The following is an 18001-nucleotide window of genomic DNA, read 5'->3' as shown; positions in this document are numbered from 1 at the left end:
ACATTGGACCATAAACCAACTCCTGGCTCATCTCAAGTGCAGCTTACTGCACTTGAACTAATTTAGCAGCAAACAGTAGTTAATAAATACTGGTCATTTCACCTTGGTTTGGTTTCAATTATCTTTAAGCACTGTTTAATTCTTTTTTCTTCTGCAATAAGATTTTTGAGGGTGGGTCAATAACTGGAAAGATAAGCACGTTTGTGAAGAACATTTCCTCCTACCCCCTGTACTTACTCATGAAGCATATACAAGCTGAAAGGATACAACAATATAGCACAAATAGTAAGAAAATCTACCAGCTTCATGGACCAGCTGCAATTGTTCAGACATTCTGGACATTCCTGTCTTCTCTAGCCTCTAGAATTTAGGATCTGATCATAGAAGTTATCTGCAAATGCCAACCACTGAGATATGCTATATCATGTTTCCATTTCAAATTTACTCAAGAACATGCAAGACTTATAACATCATAGCTAGAATGAACTATGGATGTAAAGGCAGCAACATATATATGTAGGTGGATATTACATCTTTTATTAGTCCTGCTGATGTCATGGAAGCTTAGAAATTCAGTATCATCATTTAATTTGAGTTTTAAGAAGTTCTGCATATTTTCCATTTCAAGTTGCAAACCACTGTGGTAACCACTGTGCTGTAATAATAACACTGCCATAGAGCTACAATAATTAGGCACTATAAGCCAAAGTTTGTAGGGTAGAAGTTGTCCAAAAGATGTTAACTCCACCTACAACTTTTATGGCAGACCAGGCAAAGCAGTTCCAAAAGGTACCGCGTAGCTGAAACCTGCATTATAGACCCTTGTATAACAAATTGCAGCAACATAGCATAGGAGGGGGATCCTGCTTTTATTTCTGTTCTGAATTGTCAAATTACTGGAAACTTACAAAATTAATATTTAGGCTGTCTTAAAATGTAATTCACAAACAGTACCTTTGCTATGTTTCAAAAAAAAAAAAAAAAAGAAAGAAAGAACCCCCCCCCCAAACTAAGCCTTTCTCCTCGCACATATACCTTTAGGTTGTGCAGGCCACTCTTGGCTGTCTCTGGGCTTGATACCTCTTCCTCTCACACACTAGGAAGAAGAGCAAGTGAGACATATTAACCTGTATTTCTAAGCACAGATAAATCCTTTAAACAACTGCATCACAAGCAGAAAAGAACAAAGAACACCGAAACACACTAACTGAACTCTTCAAGAAAATACAAGATGTAAAATTCCCTTCTTTTGAAAGAGCCTTCAACCCTCAAATCCCTCTTTTCAGGAAAACACCGTGATAATTTCAGATACATTTCTTGCTTAAACTGCTTACTATATCACTCATGAAGTCAGGATGTATGTTTAGCATTTTTCAAGGACATATAGATGGTGCAAGCTCCTAATTTCTTTTATAGAACATCTTTAACATAAACAATTGCTCAGACTGAGCAGAGAGCAGTTGGCCACCAAATTGAACAGAAACAAGAAGCGTGCGTGGGGGGAGGTCAAGCATTTAAGATATGCAACCATCTGTAGCACTTGTCTAGGACTGCTGATATATACTGTTAATAACAAGCCAGACTGCAAGAGGAAATGTCTTTTAAAATAGGGATACAAAGATCTTAAAATATAGATATATTAAAATAGTGCATCTGTAATAGGGTATGAGGTAAGTGCCATTCCCTCAGTTGGAGAGTTGAGAGTATGACAGGGGGAGTCATGAAAGAAAAAAAGAAACTGTGCAAAGTAAAAGCAACGGATGAGCGAACTGCTTTAAACTGCAAATTCCCAGCAGCTGCAGTGATAGCACAGGAGCTTCAACTGAAAGATATCCTCAGTTAAACATGCTGGAATTGCATTTTACATTTTTTTTTGTGAAGGTTGTTGTTGTACTCCCTCCCTGGATGCTTAAGGGTCATCTGAAGATATCAAACAAATCCCAGTGTTTTGTAGTAGTCGTTTTTTTGAGATCAATACACAGCATCCTAAATAAATGTTTTATTTAAAGTAAAAATTGTGCACAAGTAAAGAGAATGATTACACAACAATGTTCAAGACTATATTCCATACGAAACAAGAAAGTAGTAGAGACAATATGGACGAGCAGAGCACCCATAAGAACCTAACTCGCATACAAAAGGATCAGCTCCACATAAATACATCACACTTCTGATGCAGACACTTTCTTCAAAATTCAAAGCCTACTCAACTGTTTACATGCCATATCCCTTCTGAATACTTAGGAAACTTGCTATCACACTCCACAATGAAAAATAACTTAATATCATGGCACTTAAGAGAAAATTAAAGTTTAACAATGGACGTACAGTCATTAAAGATATTTATCTCAGTGGCAATAGTTAGATGTGTAAATAGAAAAAGTATATTTTCTGTGACATTATCTATAAAAAGTTTTGCTCTGAGCACAAAAGACAGTGCTCTTCTGTGATGAACAGCAGAAATGCCCTTCCCTACGTAAAGCTATTTTGCTTGATATTGTACATGAAATTGAGGAACTGTACAGAGAAGGCTTTTCTTGCTTGCTTTAAGTAACTTCAAAGTTCACTATCAATTAAGTTCCAATGTCTTAACTAGTCACATGAGTGTCAAACACTTAAATTTATAACTAGATGCAAGCAGTTTCATTTCACATGAAATAATAGTGTTCAAGTTATCAGCTGCTCTTTAAAAGTAGATTTACTCTGATATTTCACATAGGAAAGCATACAACTTGAAGCCAAGAGAACCCAACTTCCAACAGTGCAGAAGTTTAACGCTTCCCTGGAATGGAGGTCCCTCCAATTTATTCCCAGTTTTGAAAAATTCAGCCCAATATTCTGGTTCCTACTCACGTTGCAAAGAAAAGTACATACTAAGTACCACACTATGAACTACTGTGCTTGTGCAGTCTCTCCCCCTGAAGCTAACATGTAAGTGAAAAAAAACATACACTTGAAGATTCATGCTGTGAATTTACAGTTTTACCACACAAGGATTTTCACAGAGACATTGACTAAACAGAAAGCTTACTAAAAGCTTCAGATAAGGTTTGCTAACTTGCATTTACAGACACATAAATCTGCTTTAAGTAACACTACGTTGACTTACAGCTCTTATTTATATAAATACAGGTTCTTTTCTTCAATGTCTCTTAATCCCTTTTCCCCAAAAATAAAAATAAAAAGTGGAACATTTGGCATTTGTTCAGCCTAAGACATTCAAAGCTATTTCCCAAATATTAAAAATAAGAATTATCTGTGCTGTATATTACACTGTTTGCTAACATGAAATGTAATAATCATACCTCCTGAAAGTCCCAGTTTGAACTGTTCTATTTATTCTAATTGCTTTACTATTAGCTTTGAGTCTACTACCAACACTAAAGGTTGGTTTGTTATTACAAATTACTACTATAAATGGAAAAATTAAGGGAGTCATTGTGGACAGCACCTATTTTTTTCTAGATGTGCCTTTTCCACTGGCAATGTGGAATGCATTTCTATCAGTATGGCAGTAAGATTTAATAATAATAATTATAAAAAAAAGGAAAATTGGTAAAACAATGCCCTTACCTAGGCCATAGCTGTAACGTATGCAGTTCTGATACAGTAAGACAGAAATTGTAAAAGCAATAAATAAAAGCATGAGGTCCTACATTCGTTAGTTTTAGCTGCCCATTCCTGCTAAATTGCACTCTGCAGATTTTAAATTTTAAAAATATTAATTGAATTCCTCTTATACCACCCACATCCCTCACTGCAAGGGAAAGGCTCAGAAAGGCACTCTGTATCAGACTGTGTGCACTTCCCCCTGTATCATTTCAGAGTGAAGCCTGACTCTAATACTGAGTTAAACACCACCTTTAGGATGGATCAACGTACCTTATGAGAACAGCCATTTCTTGACCTATTCTGCTTTCCTCACTGTCATTTAAATCTGAAGGGCAATAACATAGCTGTAACTTCTATATCTAAGGAAAACAAGGAAATCAGATTTAGATTTAGAACTACAAGTCATGAGATCTTACTTGTCTCGCTGGAATAGTAGAATTCCTTTAGTGATATTTCATAATGTCCTCTGATGCAATTTGTATTCTTAAAGTAGTAAAACAACTTTCCTTTATCAGAAGGCTGTATTGGCAGGTTATACAGCCAGATCCCATTGTTCAGTCAGGAACCCAGAGACCAACTTCAAGTTTGGCAAGACTTCTTGAAAATTTACATTTTAAGTATTCTGGCAGCCCAAGGTTCAGCATAACAATTGCCCCGGGTGATAATTGATACAAGAAGAAAATTTGTGAGTAATTCACACTCGGTGGCAATGGTATGATGATGAGTTACTCATTTTATGCTAGTGCATCCAAATGAAGAGATCTTTATCCATGCAGAAAAAACAGAGTAACAACTGGCACAGTCCAGAAATGGAGAATTCAGACGCATTCCTCAGCTGACATCAAAAGAGGATTTATGTATTCAAAGCCTTCAAATTCAGACTGGTCAATCTTCTTCACAATATCACTGTTAAGATTAAAAACAGTTGTTAGTTTAGCACAATTAAAAGTCAGTACTATCAGCTGACAGTTTGTTTTTTTATCATTTAGACCTGTACAATAGACTGCAATTGAAAACATTCCCTTCTCTCTTTTCTGCCCCCCTTTCCTTACAGTTAATACTGTTTTCTTCTAGGCCTGTAACAGTAACGAACACACCACCCCTCAGGAGCAGCAATTTGGCAGCTCACAAGTAGGAGTTCTCCCACAAAACACTTTAAAAGCTTTTCCAAAACATCCAGTTCTTAAAAGAAACTGAAAACACTGGGATGTGATACTGTTCTTACATTAGTAAGTTCCTTAACTTACTTGTATATTATGCACTAACACAGAGATAAAGAAGGAAGTAGGATTTCAGACTTAACTAAGGTGCACAGGTAACATTTAATACTTGCTGTTTCTGCTTACAAATTAACATGCACGTTACACAGAACCCAATACAAAACCTAAAGATCACATATGGTTGTGGTTTAGTCAGGACAGAAAGGCACTTCCTATACAATCCCAAATCAGGACACTCAGTAGGCAAGGTACCACAAAACCCACTGCCAAAACCAAAACACTCTCAAGCATTATATCAAGGCTTTTCAATCAGGATAAACTCACTCCATTACTAACAATTGAAAATACCCAAACAAAGCACCTTTTCTTGTCCAGAGTATCCAAGATAAATCCAATCCAAATCCAACATTCCAGAAATATCACCTCTTAGCATAACACAGAAATAAACCACGTGTCAAAACCAGGTCTTTTCCTTCACACATTTATTCCTTGCAAATGATACCACTAGAATTTGTAAAATAACACTTAATCATCCTTCTCCAAACTAGAATTCTTTCCCACTGATCACAGATTTTTTTTACATCGTGCCATATCACTATATTTAACCCATCCATAACAAGTCTACAAGGAGGAGACAACAGACTCTCTGTACTATGAATATAACCAACTGATGAATTTATTTATCAAAACATCTTAATTTCTGCATTACTTACTCATCATCTGGAGTGAGCTGCACAGGTTCATTGGTGAATTGGGAATCAAAGTTATCCAGACCAAATTCTCCAGATATATTTGGCTTAAATGGAGGCACCACTTGCTTTTGCTCCATCTAAGAATAAACACACGTAGTGACATCAAGAATGAATTACAACCTACACAATTATTTTTAAACAAGGCTAGAAGTTACTCTCAAATTCATTCCATATGCTTTCTAAAATACTTTACTGTACTCACTGTACATAAGAGAGTTAGAGGTTCTGTATTACAACTGTGGTATGCCAGTTAGGAGCTTAAGGTTTGTCATGGTTTTGAAGTTTTGTGGCATCTCTCACAGTCAAATGTTGTCACATCACTGCTGTACACAAAGAAGAGTCCAACAGGCATTCACATACCAGATCCCAATCAACATTGCGAAAAAATGGATGTCCCTGGATATCTGCAAATCCTGTCTGAGGGTGGCAGCCTAACCGCTCCTTTGGATCCTGAGGAAGAAAATATTTCTAAGTGAGTGCCACGGCCTACATGTGAACAAAAGCAATGTTATGAATTCTGGGAGAAATTATGAATTGTTATGAGTTCTGTTAGAGGTGCACTGAAGAACTAAATTAATGTTATTTATTTTGTTAAATGCTTCAATTTACTTTTTTACTTGTGAATATATATATATTATTCAAGTTTGGGCCTCTATAAACAACCACCCATCTTTACTCATTTTTATTCAAATGGGTTTAAACGTTTCAAAGCAAGTGAATTTGATTCTTCCTCCTCAACAGGCAGCTTGCCTATGCCAAGCCGATTCGAGACAATAACTGCAAGCTACTGATAAATACAGCTGAAAGATTATTATAACACTTCTATCCACTAGGAGGCTGTAGGACTATGCTCTATGTAGAAGCAGAAAGAAGAAAATGAGTCAACTTTAAGAGGACAGCTCCAGCTCTGACAAGTCCCATATACAAGGGAAATAGCTTCTCTGGTTGCTTATAGATGTCACACTATCACAAATAAACTACAAACAGTTTAGGTACCCAGATAATCTGCTAAGCTTGTCCAATTTTCCAAACTAAAGAAATTATTTAGAAACCCTTTAGTTTGAAATTTACTTCCAACCCTAGAATAACAATCTGAAGCTTCAGACTCAAAGACAAATATTTTAAATAAGTTTCCCAGCCCTGTTAAAAATGTTACAAGATTACACCTTTTGTACCTTTTCTCTACAGACAGCAGCTAAGGTAGATCTGCTACACATCAATTATTTCACAAGCTTCTTACCTTATTAAGGAAACTCTTGAGAACACCCGCTGCTTTAACAGAAAGGGATCGAGGAATTCGGATCTGCTTTTCCAAAATTACTGCAAGAAACCAGTATTTTTATCAGCTTTTACATCTTTAAAGTTAGACTAAAGGTAAGTGGAAACAAAATGCTGAAGTACATGAATGCTCATGGTACTTACCTTGGAAAAGATAGTCTTCTGTGTTCTGATCAGGATTGTCAGAACTTCCGACAATATCAAATGGTGACCTGCCTGCCATCATTTCAAACATAAGTACACCAAGTGCCCACCAGTCTACACTGAAGCCTGGAATTTACAAGAGAAAATACTGATAAAGATATTTTAGAGCAGAAATAAAAACAAGTCTTGCTTTAGTCCTAAAAATGTTGAGAGAACAATTAGTTTTAAGAATTTAAGTATTGATAGTCTGAATATCTAGTTTGCTACAGACTACCAAATAAAGGAGAGGTAACAGCTGTAAACAGACATTACTTGGTTTGTTATATGCAGGGTAGAAGGAAATTCTGTACAAAGAGGAAATGCAAAAAACTTTAAAGGGTGATGTCATAACCTTAACAAAGTCTTAGAACAGGCTTAGTCATTGCTAACCAGTAGTATGTTATCTGGGAGAGGACAAGAAGGAAGTACATGATCCTTAATAGTAGCAAGACAGTCCTTATTCTATTATGCAGTGCTAAAGAAAAGAATTCAGCAGCTAGGCTGAGACTGCTTATTCTATAAAACTTGTGAAAGGAAGGAAATCTCGTGGACTTCTTCAGCAAGTGTTTGCATAGACATTTTCAATTTTTAAACACCAAAATTTGTGAAAGGGACATTCCTTATCTAAGCTCTTTGCAATACACGTATTACTATCACTGCTGCCAAATACAAAGGTCCAAACGTGAACACAATTCAAGGCAAGCAAGCCTATCTTTAAGAGTATATAAAATGGTTACAAACAATAATTAACTTAGAAGACCCATGCTTTAAGACTGGTAAAAACAAGATAAGAGAGCGGAAGGTGGGATATCTTATTTGTTTGTTGTGATATTTTCAGCCTTCCCTTTGAAGGGTACATTCACACCACGTTAACTCAAATGGATCAGGTGTCTAACAGAACTCCACCTCTAATCAACTTGAGTGAGAAGTTGAGATTAGCTGAAAGTTACAGGTAGTTACATGGTAGCATTGAAAAGCTCAAATTACCGTAATCTTCTCCTCGAAGAATTTCAGGAGCAATATAGTTTGGAGTTCCACAGAACGTGCTTGTTGTATCGCCAGGCCTCAGCCCTTCCTAAACAAACAAACAGCATCACTGCCAAAACAAGCTGTGTGTAGCTCTCTTCCACCACATACTTTCTAAAACTTTTATTTGCCTCCTGTCCGTCTCAAAACAACAATCCCTCTAAATTCCAGGCTGGGACATATGATTTGCTACACAAAAGCAGGTTGCAGCATCCTCTCATGAGGATGGCTTGTACCCACTGACAACAGTTTTTTAGCCTTTTACCTAGTCAGCTCCATAACATCTCCAATAACATGCAAGTGGGAATAACTGAGATGATGTGGAATGGTTCACACGTATAAAGAAACAGTCAGAAGTTTCACCTTTTTAAGTCTCTGCTTCTTTTAATTTATGACAATTTCTTAATTGTTGCTTTTACTATTTAGGAAGAAACTACAGCTTACCTTGCACATGCCATAATCTGTGAGTTTAATGTGTCCTTCAGAATCTAGTAGCACATTGTCTAGTTTTAAATCTCTATAGATTATCCCTCGTTCATGTAAATAATTCAATGCAAGGCTGATTTCCGCAGAATAAAACCTAGAATAGTAAGATATACTGATTACCATAGCAGTCAAACAAACTAGTAAAAAAACCAACAAAACACTCCAGACCACAAGAACAGTCTTGGTGGTACAATACTTCTTAAATTGAGCTCTATTTTATTGTAATTTTTAACCAGGGAAATAGATAAGTTACTTATGATCATACAGTCATTTCTACCCACAGTCACTTAATTATTTTTTCTCAGTAATATTCATGTCTACTGACATCAACCCTTTCAACTCACAACCTGAAACAAAACACACAATGAGAACTCAGCATTTGTCTAGACAGCAGGCCAGGGTGGTTCTAGGAGAAACCTATTAATACCATCAGGTAAAAAATACCACAGAACAGTTTTTCCATAAAAAAAACAGAATCAGACTGCCATCATCAAGCATAATGCAATAATACAAGAAATTTGTTAGTGCTTCCTATTACAGCTCCTCCTTGAAACAAAGATACTGTAGCTTGCAGCATTAAAATGAGAATGCAGTTAAGGATTTCAGAAATGTGAAACATCTGGAAAGGATTTGCTAGTTCACCACCATAATCTGCACTACTGCACTGTGCCACAAATCTAACTGTTCTGATGCAAGAAATCTGCAATTAGACATACCTGGCATGCTCTTCTGGCAGTTTTCTCTGTCTCTGCATGTGAAACATCAGATCTCCTCCATTTACATACTCTATAACAAAGAATAACCTGAAACACACAAGAGTGTATCACAAATTATTGTATACGAGGTTGAAAAACTTTGTTATTGTTGCAGGTCTTTCCTGGGCTTCGTCAATTTAACTTCTCCCATCTCTCTGGCAAATGACTGGCTTCACCTTTGAATGAACTCCCAAAGTTAAAAATCAAGAATACAAAGCTTCACTAGGTAGCTTGTTTATTGCTCAATGAAAGCAAAGGAAATCCTTCCCACATTCTTAATCCATTACAACTACTACTTTGTATTTTCACATGTGACTATATGGATAGACTAGCATAGTTTCTGTGCACATGGCAGAACATACACTTTTTTTTTCCCCATTTTCCTTCATGATCCTCTTAATCTCATTCACTTATAGTTAATATTATTATTACTCTTCAAATACTCTTCTCACTTAACTCTATCAGTTTGCCACCTTTTCCTACTGCAAGGATACTGTTTACACAATATTTTATTTGTGCTGAAAATTATTAGTATACAGAATAGTAATATTGTAATGTCTTCTACATATGGACACAAAAAATCAGTATTTTCATCTCTCTTCCACTGTTTCCCATCTTAAATTAAGACACAATTTTCCAAATCCTGACTTGTCATCATGGAGTCTAGGCAAATCTGAGATCCATTTCCTCACCTTTCTGTACTTCTTATTTCACCTTCCCTAAATCCTTTTTTTTTTCTTTTTGCTCCTTCTCTAGATTGGGTCTTCTACCTCATACTCTCAAGCAAATTTTTTTCCCTGCTAGTTGCTTCTCTTCCTTTCTAACATTCTTATCATAACACCCAGTATTTCACACATTTTTGCATCTTTCCAATCTGAAAGCTTAGACAATAAATGTGGCTTTTTGTTCACAAAATGCTACAGTGATTTACAGCACACTGACTTTCACTACCTACCTAACACTTAATCATTTAAATAGGCTTCAGATGTGCCTAACAGTATGAAATATTTCTTGAAGAAAAGACTATCATAATCTCCTTTACCTGCTTTCTGTCTGGAAGCAAGAGTGCAGTCCAACAAGGAAAGGATGATTTGAAGCCTGTTCAAAGACATGTTTCTCTGTCTGAACCCAATCAATATCCTATTTTAAAAAAAGCAACATTCAGATAAGTATTGTTGTGCTTTGTAAGGCAAGTACTAATGACAGTTAGCATAAGGATAAACTGGTGCTGATGAACGTAAAGAAGTCACAAGAAAAGCGGTTGAAATGAATGTCAGAACTAGAATAAAATGCAAAAGCTCTTGAATAGCAAATCACAGTCAGTCAAATCTTCACAGAATACCCTAAAGAACCATGAATGAAATCTTCAGCAGCAGGAAGAATCTAACAGTTGTCTGCAAATGGTAGCAAATTTCCACAAATCATTGTGCATGCTGCAACCAATCTGTAAATGTGGATGCCTGATTTAAAGAGCAAATAAAGTAACACTGTGAGGTTCTCTTTTGTGACAAAAAACAAAAATCCCCACAGATGTGAAAAAATAGACTCCACCTCCTTTTTCAGCCCAGCAAGCAAAAATAATAGGAAAAATATGGAATGCCTCCAAAATAAGGAGGCAAGAGAAGCTTATTAAGTGATTTCTGCATGAGTAGTGCTGTAGATGGTACCAATTACAACAGTGACATTGGTTGAAGTAATGGGGCTCTTGACAAAGCCACTAGCACAGGATGACTGCTGTAAACTATCAATCTGTCAATGAACACCTCAAAAGGAGTCATCTGTCTTGTGAACTTCTTGCAATGCATTTTCAAGTAGCTGAATGTTTAATCCATGGGTTTTAATTCATGATGCAGACTCAGATGTCTGGCTTCCCCTTTGTAACAGGTATTAAAGCTGTTGTTCAAAAGAGTTGGCCGAGTTATTAACAAAAAGCTTGCCTACCTCATCATCGTTGACGAGTTCTTTCTTCACCACCTTCATTGCATAAATGCGTTCTGTTTTCTTCAATCGAACAAGCAGTACTTTAGCATAGCTGCCTCTTCCTATAACTCGGAGCAAATCAAAATCCTGAAGACCCAGACTGGAAGAAGCTTTGCCGCTTTCTCTTATGCCCATTGCCTACAGATAGAGATACCTCTGAATTCAGGAGCAGGCTTGTCAGTTTTAACAACTGTTGTTGCTGTTCTTTAAAAGAAAGTTAGCACTTCAAACACAATAGCACAATAAATACACAAGTGATTCAATTAACACTTGCTATTCTTAAACAGCACAGCCAGGTAAAGGAACAGCAGGGAAAAAGAAGAAAGTTGAAGAAACATGGCAGGTGAAAAACAAATTTAACTGGAAGAATTTGGAACACTTTCTAAATCAAAGCACATTTCAACCCAAATTTTAAAAAAATCAGCTTGAAAGACACACACGCAACCACCGAGTGAGCAATTCAAACACGCTCTATGTACTAGTTTTCATTCTGTGATGAGTTAAATTACTAAGACAGTAAAATAAAGAGTGACAGAGTTGAAGATCTCTGAATACAATTAGCACGGTTAAGATAATTTACCTCTTTTTCTTCACCAACATGATCTAAGCTCTCATGACTTGATGGATTATATGGAATCACTAGAGATGCAAGGAAAACAATTAGATCTATGGAACACAATGCCATTTTATTTCTCTTCAAAATTTCCACTCATTAGTTGAATCAAGAAGAAACAGTTTAAGTGTATGTATTATCAGCATTCAAAACTGTTTTTTGTTGTTGTTGTTGTTGTTTTTAAACTACCTAAATCATTCTCTTTGCAACACTGCAATACCAACAGTTATGGCTAGTATGCTGTTGTGATAGTATTTGCAAACCTATTTAGACTACTCTTGACATACTGTATCTTGTGCAAAATAACACTTGTTGTTTAACTGATCATTGTCTATGCTAAAATTGAAACATCAGGAAACTTTCATTTTTTTCCACTGTAATTTTGCTTAGGGCTTTTTTATTTGTTTAATGAGGACACAAAATACACAGCTTACTGATGGGAAAATGTAAGTAACAGCCTAATGATTCTTCATCATTAAAACAATTTTTTAAACTGCAGGACACAGGAAATATATTTTATATTTAAATCCCCCTTAGTGTTTAAAGCAGCTGTCCTCTTTTTCTTGCCCAATAAAAGTTCTGTTTACTTCTTTTCAAAGTAATTTGCTTAAAGTTATTCCGTTTCATTTTAAAACCCATGTTCATGTTTCAAAGAGAAGTATTGATCTTACCTGATTCTACATTATCTGGATGCACTGATGATGGATCCATAGGCATTATTGGTTCCTGCAAAAATGCACAACATTTTTTGTAACAGAAAGTGAAAAGGATCTCTAATCTTTTTTTAGATGAATCTACATAATTACTGCTCTAGACCATACAATATAAAAAGAATCACTGCAGTCTTTATTTTATCTAATTTCCAGAAGTTACAGCAAGTTTCTAGAAGCTATTGAAGAAAACTTCATACAACAGAGAGAAGGTAGTAGAGAAAACTACACATACTTCAGCAGTTTTATTAGCCAAATAAATGTATGAAACAGACTTCCAGCTATTTGCTTTTAACATTAAACTACAAGTGGTATTGACCTATTGTTTGTCCTGAGGACTTGAGAACTAAAGATGACTGCATCATTTGGGAGAAAGTCAGAACTCTCGTGCCTCACCTTCCTTTTCTATCAAACAAAATAGTCAAAAAATCTAACAGATGTTTAGAGAATTTACTTGGACTTCACTCTGGATACATGAAATGTACTCATACACAAACGTACACATACAGATAAACACTATGTAACTACCTGTCACCTTATCTTTCACCATCTGACACAGAAATAGACAATATATGCAAGAATTAAGAACTTCTTGTTACTGAACTGCTATTCTGCTCAGCATCTCAGCTATTTTCTTGTCACCATAAAGAATGACAAGCTTTTTAATCTTCATCTACTGTGATTGTTTGCAGAGCATATTTTGAAAGCCATTAGTATGAAACAAGCTCCTTTATTTCATTTATTATTGCTTTTTAAAGACAACTTTTCAGTTAAACCTTACTTACTGGCTGTAGTGTATGACGACCACATTCAGAATTGACCAGTTTGTGACACTTCTTGTGAACAAGGAGTTTGCAATTGATGCACTTATATCCCTGGCGACCCAAGCCCCATATTCGGTCGCTGCAGATGGCACAGTGAGCTCGCTAGAAGGATAAATCAATTAACCTGATTAAAAGCAAAGCTAAATAACAAACTATTCAGCCACACTCTCGTTACTGAAGAACACTAGCTAGGAGATCAGAGAGACCCATACTTCAGTTACTACTGTACCAGAAAAGTCTATGACAGAACTTTAAGATAGAACAGGCAGATACAACATAGAAAAGCCCAAGAATTACAAATGAACAATAAGCAGCAACTGCTTATCAGAAAGAGCACATTTACATGGAAAGGTGCAGGCACAGTCAGCCTCTTCTGCTGCACGTGGACCCAGAGAGATGTGAGTCAACTGCAGGTCAAAAGCAGTGCAGATGAATAAGCAGGCTCCTGTGACCAAGCTAGTTTGCTAGGTCTCATTATCTTTATGTAGAGGAGTCCTTAGATTTGAAGAGAGAAAGGCAGGAAGGCAAAAGCTTCAGCACAGTTAAACCACCAGCTAACAGGAAATGGGAAGATCACCACTCACTGAAGGACACTCATAACACAACTCAAAAGAACCATGAACACAGGGCACCTACAAAAGCAAGTGGGATGGTGCCTTGACAGCCTTTGACCAGAAAGAGGTCAATGAGTATTTCTCAGAGCATTGTTTATGTTTAAAAAAAAAAAGTTAAATGAATAATGCTGAATATGAAGTTTAGTGGAGATAATTTTGAGCGTTAAGCATGTGATTCACAGCTTAGAGAAGAAGGAAAGAATACTGAAGCTGTCAAGGAACCTTGCTTCTTTAATTTTTATTTCATTTTTCAGATACAAGCAGCAGATAGCTTTCTTGATTCTTAACTGTCTTTGACTATTGTTTATTGAAAGTATTAAAATTGGCCTATTATTTTCAGTTGTTTATATGCCATCATAAGCAGATGTTAGAGAAACATCTCAGGTTTTGTTTAAGTCATGAAGTGTGCATCATAAGCAACTCAAAGTACGCTTAAACAACTGCAAATGCACTTTCAGTTCAGTTATCTAATACCAGTGCTGAAGCCTGCCCTCTGAAGATTTTAAGGGAGCACTAGAGCATTTCTATAACAGAGAGCATAGTTAGAGTATACTGTAAAGTGGATTACAACTATTTAACTTTTTTAAGTGCCTGATTTTATATCAATAAGGTTTCCTGAAACTACAGCAACCCAACATCTAAGTACTACAGACAGTCAACAAGAATTAGAATAAGCCTACCTTTTTTTTTTTCAAGGCAGTAACGTTAAAATTATAAAAGGAAGACAACCCTGTAACATGGTTTTAAGCACCCAACAAGAGTCTCACCCTGTTAAATCGTTTGGCTTGGAAAGTGTGACCATTTGCACAATAGAGCTTTCGCCACCGGCGGGCGCCACGGCGATAAATGGATTCTAAGAGGAAAAACATATGATTATATCCATAAAAAATATAAATGCAGAACTGCAGTATTTTCTCATGGATGCTTCTGTGTAAAGTGATTTGCAGAGTAAATTTTCACTCCTGCAACCTTACAGAAACACAATGTATTTTCTCATTTTTCCAATTTTGGAGAAAACCCAGAGCAGAATACTCAGACCATCTGAAAGTTAATTCTGCCTTTCCAAAGTTAAAAGGAAGAGTGAGTCAAAAGGAGGAAAACAGCCCAAGCAACACAAGCACTTGTTTGCAAAACATGCACATACCTTACCTAATTCAAGGAGGAGCTGTGGGAAGGAGGGAAGAAGGTGCATTTCAGGAACACGTCCTGATTTATGGTTGTTGCACAAATCCTCCAGTGTCTTAGGTCCACAGCTGCCACCACTTTTTGACTGTTTGTCTCATTACAGGCATGTCAGAAACCAAAACTGAAAACTAGAATATGCAAAACTATCTCCAGTTGCAAAGCTATTTCAGATTTAGTCTAGAACCTTTCTTTCCCCCCTTCAGAAAAGCAGCATTACTCCAAAGTTAACATTTAAGTACTCACGCTGACATCTGTCAAGAACTTGGATATCAAGCTGACAGATGTGTGCGTGCACAGCATACCCATCATCTTTTATAAGATGAATATCAACAGCATAGAAGCCTACATTAAATAGATGGAAAATCACCTCTCATGGTTAGTACATTCACTAGCATGACAAATGTTTTCAGAAAATACTTCTATTACCCAAAGGTTGGTCAGAAACTGATGATTTGACACCCCATTACAAGTGGTTGCAAGCCTTTGCTCACATTAGTCAGCTAGCAATCTGGCAACTACTACAGACAGGAATAGAATAAAAAACTGCCATGAAAGAGGCAAAAGCAAGGAAAGCAGAGAAGCATGGAGAGTTAACAGAAATGCAAAAATGCCTTATTAACAATGACTCAGAAATGACAAACAACACTCAAGTTTAACAAAACTTTCTATTCCTTTTTAATGTTTAAACTGCAGAGACTTGCATTATTAACAGTTACAAGCACAGGAAATCAAACAATAGAATATCAACTTTTTCTAGAATAGAGATTACTTATTTTAAGCATGCCCAAACTAAAATGCCTACTTACTATCTTCTCCTGGGCAAGGCATCCCAGGCCGTTCTGGTACACAAGGAAACACTGCAAGAAAAATATTAACTTCCTATTAATCTGTTTCAGACAGAAGACAATTCTTTGGGTTAAATACAACACCTATGTAAGAAGGCAACAGAAACAGAAAATTACTACAATGCATTCTAATAGCAAGCAAGAAGAAAAAATGCCACAAAACTCTGTACTGGACATAACAGTGATGCAAGGAAGAAATACAACTGGAGCAGAGTAAGCTAAATTATTTAAAGATGTTAGCAACAAGTACTGAGGCTGGTTTCTCATGTGATCAATCACTGCAGTCAGTATTTGGAAATCTGGACTGTAAGTGAAGCACATTATAGCGTTCCAGAACAGCCAAATATCATCTTGCCTGCATTAGTTCTTTGTTTCCAGTGTATTTAGCCACAGTAGCAGTAGGAAAGGAAAATCTGGTGCATATTTATTCAGAAGCCAACCAAGCAGAAGTAAATGGAGACACGACAGATCAAAAAGCATAGCAATAAAAAACAGAAATACACGTATAGGAGCAGATGAAATCATTTCCCGGTTTTTACGTATTTTTTCCTTTCTTAATTCCATAAAGAATACTGACAAGTGCTGACAGCTAAAGAGTGACCCGTGGTCTTTGGCATCCTCTTGACAGATTGCCACAATAGGCTTTAACTGAGGAAGATGGAGTAGTGCAAAAGACTATGGTAATAGGAGGTAAAAATTCCAGGTCTCCGTAGATGCAAACATTAGAAGTTTAAATATTAAATTGAATATTAAATTTCAGCGTACCGTGAATTAGAAGTTCTGAATCCTTGTTTAGTTCATACAACCGAAAGGCCTCTTCTAACTCCAGCTGGGAAGAAACCGTACATGGGTCTCCTGAAGGAAGAAAACACCACAAAACTCAGTCTAATTAGTTCTGTGCCATTCAACAGCTCCCTCACAGTTGTTCCTAAGATAATTATTGTAGCAAACCAAAGAAACACTACTTCTGTGTGGTAGTGTTTCTGTCCTTTTTCATCATATCAAACGTTCCCATCCCATTAGACAGCCTTGGCACTCAGCTGCCTACCCACTCTGTAAACACAAAGTGGAGAGCGTGGAAGGAGAAGGAACATCCCTATTCATTCAGACTCACCGAGAACCAACAAACCAGTTTTTCTTCTTGTGTTTTGACACCTGTGCAAACAGCTTTTTGTTTCTTTTTGACAGAAGAAAGGGAGGCTTTCAAGAGCATATGCAGTGCTTCAGATCACACACAAAGTTTACCGACTAGAAAGGAACCTTCATAATTAAATCTGACTTGCACTTTTTTAAATTGGTGATCACCACTTAGCTGACTATGGCAAAAGCATGCAACTGATCTTTCTAACACTGCCCTCAGATTCACAACTTTAAATAGCGAATAACTGAAATCTTAATTCACAATGTATTACTAATGATGGCTAAGTATAAAAATGATGAACTACAAACATTCTTTTAACAACACCAGATTAGAAATAATTTTTCAGTCATCTAAAGTAAACACAGATAAAATATGTCAGGAAAGTGTTTAATTTTGACTTATCTACCAAGAAGATATTGAACACAAATGCCAGTCTAATGTCCATCTTACAGTACACATTATGAGACAGAGGTAAGAAGAGATGACCAGATATAGATAAAATCAAAGTTCATCTAAAAAGAAATTAGGTTTCACTTCATTTTCCAGTTGAACCTGACCATTTATTTGAAGTGACTGCATTCAAGCTAAATTCCATCTGCCTCTGTGTCACTAAACTCTGTGAGAAGTAATTAAACAATGCTCTACACCTGCAACAAGTCAGAAGACACATTTAGAGCATGACAAACAGAAACCTCAGTGACCAGTCAAATTCAGTTGAACAGTTTAGTCACAGCAGTACGGTCAGAAAGTAGTGAAGAAGGCCAAGATATCATACCT

At 36.4% G+C, this 18001-nt stretch overlaps 1 protein-coding gene across 8 annotated transcripts in view; it reads right to left on the bottom strand.

The window, feature by feature from the left end:
* Window positions 1–979: 979 nt before the first annotated feature.
* PRKCI (protein kinase C iota) overlaps window positions 980–18001 on the bottom strand; it is a 26663-nt gene continuing 9641 nt past the window's right edge. For 4 of the 8 annotated variants that reach the window (XM_090147687.1, XM_090147685.1, XM_090147686.1 and 1 more), the window contains 16 exons: window positions 16849–16938; window positions 16045–16095; window positions 14821–14906; window positions 13401–13541; window positions 12577–12631; window positions 11873–11931; window positions 11254–11430; window positions 10355–10452; window positions 9274–9360; window positions 8516–8651; window positions 8033–8120; window positions 7007–7132; window positions 6825–6904; window positions 5945–6034; window positions 5546–5661; window positions 1985–4518 (listed from right to left, as the gene is read on the bottom strand). In XM_090147687.1, coding sequence (XP_090003813.1) covers window positions 4431–4518; window positions 5546–5661; window positions 5945–6034; window positions 6825–6904; window positions 7007–7132; window positions 8033–8120; window positions 8516–8651; window positions 9274–9360; window positions 10355–10452; window positions 11254–11430; window positions 11873–11931; window positions 12577–12631; window positions 13401–13541; window positions 14821–14906; window positions 16045–16095; window positions 16849–16938 — 1568 coding nt within the window. In that variant the 3' untranslated portion in view covers window positions 1985–4430. Of the gene's footprint in view, window positions 1097–1984; window positions 4519–5545; window positions 5662–5944; window positions 6035–6824; window positions 6905–7006; window positions 7133–8032; window positions 8121–8515; window positions 8652–9273; window positions 9361–10354; window positions 10453–11253; window positions 11431–11872; window positions 11932–12576; window positions 12632–13400; window positions 13542–14820; window positions 14907–16044; window positions 16096–16848; window positions 16939–18001 lie in introns of those variants that run through there. The other 4 variants (XR_016469768.1, XR_016469766.1, XR_004169946.2 and 1 more) reach the window with 4 other exon arrangements.

The sequence above is a fragment of the Phasianus colchicus genome, chromosome 10 (assembly GCF_987193195.1).
Source record: "Phasianus colchicus chromosome 10, bPhaCol1.hap1.1, whole genome shotgun sequence".
In the NCBI taxonomy this organism is placed as follows: Eukaryota; Metazoa; Chordata; class Aves; order Galliformes; family Phasianidae; genus Phasianus; species Phasianus colchicus.
Note: the sequence above shows the minus strand (reverse complement) of the source record. Positions and strands in the feature narration are given on the sequence as shown.